Below are 4,130 nucleotides of genomic sequence, written 5' to 3'. Positions count from 1 at the left end.
CTTTTGTGGATGCATGCTGCATAATTAAGCATGTCATGTAGACCAACGTTCCCTCCATCCCCAGATGATAGGAGCGTGCCAAGCACGGGGCATCCCACGTGTGGACCGTTCGGCGGCGCTCATCAAATTTATTATTTTGTTTTTAAAAAAAAAAACGGAAAACCCGCGTCTTCCCGTCTTCCCATATAAACCCGCCAAAGCCTCCTGATTTTACCCTGAAAAGCAAGACCTTGTGCGTGCGTGCTCTTCTTCATCCCCATGAGAACTCAAATAGACAGTCTCTGCCTCTTCGCTCTAGCTTCTAAATGCCAACCCTTCTCTCCACAAAACCTCCTCTGGTATGCCCTCATCCTCCTCCTCGGCTGGGCAGCCATGACCCTCCTCTACTGGGCCCAACCCGGCGGCCCAGCTTGGGGCAAGTACAGCAACCGGCGCTGCTCCTCCTCCGCCGCAAAGCTCATCCCGGGCCCTAAAGGATTCCCCCTCCTCGGCAGCATCAACCTCATGCTCCACCTGCCGCACCACCGCATCGCTGCCGCCGCTCACAGCTTCGGAGCCAAGCGACTCATGGCCTTCAGCCTGGGAGAGACCCGCGCGCTCGTCACCTGCAATCCTGACGTCGCCCGAGAAATCCTCACGGGCACAGCTTTCTGCAACCGTCCGCCGAAGGACTCGGCACACAGCTTGATGTTCACCAGAGCCATCGGCTTCGCTCCCTCTGGAGTTTACTGGCGCACCCTTCGGAGAATCTCGGCCGCTCATCTCTTCAGCCCTAAACAGATAAGGGCGACGGAGCCCCGGCGGTCGGAAATCGCCGCAGAAATGGCGGCACTGTTTGAAGGGCGCACCGGAGGGTACCCTGTTCGAGAAGTACTGAAGCGAGCCTCCCTGAACCACATGGTGTATTCCGTGTTCGGACGGAGGTACGGGGTGGATTCGTTTGAGGAGGAAGCAGAGGAACTGAGGAGGCTGGTGGGGGAAGGGTACGAGGTGCTGGGGATGCTCAACTGGGCCGACCACTTGCCTTGGTTGGCGGATTTGGATCTCCAGAAGATCCGGTTCAGATGTTCCAAACTCGTCCCCAGAGTGAACCGCTTTGTGAGCCGAATTATCGACGAACACCGGGGCCAGAACCGCGAAATAAACCGGGATTTCGTAGACGTGTTGCTGTCTCTCCAGGGAGATGATCAAGTGTCCGACCGTGATATGGTTGCTGTTCTTTGGGTAAGCCCGCACAAGCGTGCATGATAATACTCTCAGATATCACTTCTTTTTTTTTCAAAAATAACCCTTAAATAATTAATTGACAATTTTAGCAGCGCTAAGGCGAAGGTTTCATTATCTTAAATAAACAAATTTGCTATTTTGATTTTGATTTTTTTTTTTTGGTCATAAAAGAGGCTGCTGCTAATTGCAAAGCACTCACCAGTGTGATTCTTAAAAGTTTAGATAAATTAAGAAAACGAGGACAAAGTTTTTAATTTGTAGTTTATAATATTTTTAAAAAATTATTTCACTTCACAAGAAAATTTTTAAATGCTAAATAAAATTATATAATGTTTTTTAACAATAGAAGGGTTTGACCGACCGGCGCACGTTTTGCGTCGGACGTTCTCCGACACTGCCAGGCACGAAGACAACAGCTACCGGTGCTCTTTATTTGTATAATATATATATATATATATATATATATACATTTAATAAAAAATGTTGTGATGGCAGGAAATGATATTTAGAGGAACAGATACCGTGGCAGTGTTGATGGAGTGGATTCTAGCCAGGTTGGTGCTTCACCCTGAGGTACAGGCGAGTGTCCACGATGAGCTAGATCGGGTCGTCGGAACTTCACGCGCCGTCATCGAGTCCGACATGGCGGCGATGCCGTACCTTCGGGCCGTGGTGAAGGAGGTTCTGAGGCTACACCCGCCGGGCCCACTTCTTTCCTGGGCCCGCCTCGCAACTACGGATACCGTTGTTGATGGCCATCACGTTCCTGCGGGGACCACGGCCATGGTAAACATGTGGGCCATAGCGCGCGACCCGGAAGTGTGGGCTGACCCGCTCGCATTTAAGCCCGATAGGTTCGTGACGAGGGAGGGTGAGGTTGAGTTCTCGGTTCTGGGGTCTGACTTAAGATTGGCACCGTTCGGGTCGGGCAGACGGACGTGCCCCGGTAAGACCCTGGGCCTCTCCACGGTCACCTTTTGGGTGGCGTCCCTCTTGCACGAATATGAATTTGAGCCGTCGGATCAAAACGGAGTCGACCTATCCGAGGTTCTAAAATTGTCCTGTGAGATGGCCCATCCGCTCACTGTTAAAGTGAGCCGCAGGCGTGGATACACCTCTCCTCTCAACAATGCATGAGTCTTCTTTAAATTTACATCTTCGGACTTACGGATGGCTTGTGTTCGGGAAATTATATAGCGCCTCCTCTCCATGTGTCTGCATGTCTATTTTCTTAATATGTTTATTAAAAATAAATTTCTCTTTTATCTAAATAAATATATGACTAATTTATCGTATATTTAATATTAAGAAAATAGATACACGAACATGTGGAGAGAGAGATCTCCTGTATAATTTCTCCTAGTGTTCGGATGATTTACCATCCCAGGATTGTTATTTTATTTAATTTCTTTTGGGGTGTAATTTTCTAGTGTAAATATGGACTTACATAATCGTTGATTTCAACTACTATTGACTCCTTATAGCCCGTGTACGTATTCCATTAAATAAACTAGCTAGTTATAGAGTGTACATTTGTAAGGTTATTTTCTAAAAAAGGGATGTAATTAATGAAATAAAATTTGAGGATAGGATCATTTGATGCCATTTGTAGTCTTTGTGCATGCTAAAGAAACACAAATATGACAAGTTATTTAATAAAAATAAAAGGCAAAAATTTCAAGGCTTATATCTAGTGCATTAGCCAAGTGACGAAACGACTATGAGAACAGTAAGTTTCATAATAAGAAGAACATAAACTAAGAGGAAAATCCACTCTATGCTAAGATCATCTATGACTATACTAAGTGTTGCTAACTTACGCCAAATCTCTCGTATACAAGTGCATGATATGAAGGCATTAAAAAAGGGATCAAGTTAAGAAATCATGCAGGTCTCCAATAGAGCACAAGATCACTCAAGGGATTTAGCCAGACATAGTTTTAGGGAACAAGATCAATTAAGGAGTTTGCCTTGTACATATTCTCGAGAAAAATAAATGACTCAAGTAGGAGATAGGTCTAAAAGATTAAATGTAATAAATGGAAGAACATAGGATCCAACCATTTACAAAAAATCATGTTAAGATCTCTATAGATCATACAAACGTGATTGTACTTTCTTGAATTGGTGTCAAAATTGACTTATTATGGGTATAAATAGCTACTTACTAAGCTGAAAATGGATCTCAACATATATTTCTCCCCATCTCTAGAATTGGTGTCAAAATTGACTTATATGGATATAAATAGCTACTTACTAAGCTGAAAATGGATCTCAACACACATTTTTGCCCATAACTAGTAAACTATAATCACTACATAAATAAGGTTTGATAGAAAATGAAAAATAAAATTCTGAATATTGCTTCTTCATCTTTTTCTGTACAAGATGAATGAATATATACTACAATATTTACCTATGTAAAATATAAAATTCTGAATATTGCTTCTTCATCTTTTTCTGTACAAGATGAATGAATATATACTACAATATTTACCTATCTAAAATTTCCTCATACAATCATGCCACAATTCAAATCTACAATCAAGTCTACAATCACACCAACACTCCCCCTCAATGCCCAACATGCCAAGTGAGTTGTAGAAGCTCGTATTGCACACAACTTTTGTAGGTATATCTGCCAACTAGTCTTTGGACTTAATGAATGGAAATCAAATTATCTTGAACTCAAGATTTTGTTTGATGAAGTGTCAATCTACTTCCATATGTTTGGTTCGATCATGTTGAACTGGATTATGAGAAATGTCAATAACGGCCTTGTTACTATAGAATAAGTCAATCTCGTAGTTTCGGGCAAAGCCAATTTCAGTTAATAGTCTTTGAAGTTAGAGAAGCTCACACAGACCCTTAGCCATCCCACAAAACTTAGCTTCGGCACTTGA

At 43.1% G+C, this 4,130-nt stretch overlaps 1 protein-coding gene across 1 annotated transcript; it reads left to right on the top strand.

The window, feature by feature from the left end:
- The first annotated feature begins 204 nt into the window (after positions 1-204).
- LOC131166421 (cytochrome P450 78A6) lies at positions 205-2,694 on the top strand. Its single transcript, XM_058124956.1, has 2 exons — positions 205-1,224; positions 1,723-2,694. The coding sequence occupies exons 1-2, from the start codon at positions 259-261 to the stop codon at positions 2,362-2,364; spliced, it is 1,608 nt and encodes a 535-aa protein (XP_057980939.1). The 5' UTR covers positions 205-258; the 3' UTR covers positions 2,365-2,694.
- Positions 2,695-4,130: the final 1,436 nt, after the last annotated feature.

The sequence above is a fragment of the Malania oleifera genome, chromosome 10 (assembly GCF_029873635.1).
Source record: "Malania oleifera isolate guangnan ecotype guangnan chromosome 10, ASM2987363v1, whole genome shotgun sequence".
NCBI lineage: Eukaryota > Viridiplantae > Streptophyta > Magnoliopsida > Santalales > Ximeniaceae > Malania > Malania oleifera.
The sequence above is the reverse complement of the archived record's forward strand: the minus strand, read 5'-3'. Positions and strand labels throughout refer to the sequence as shown.

Excerpts from the sequence above, each read along its gene's own strand:
- LOC131166421 (XM_058124956.1), top strand. The coding sequence starts at position 259 with ATGAGAACTCAAATAGACAGTCTCTGCCTCTTCGCTCTAGCTTCTAAA. Across the intron at positions 1,225-1,722 it reads ATATGGTTGCTGTTCTTTGG|GAAATGATATTTAGAGGAAC; the intron begins GTAAGCCCGCAC and ends TTGTGATGGCAG.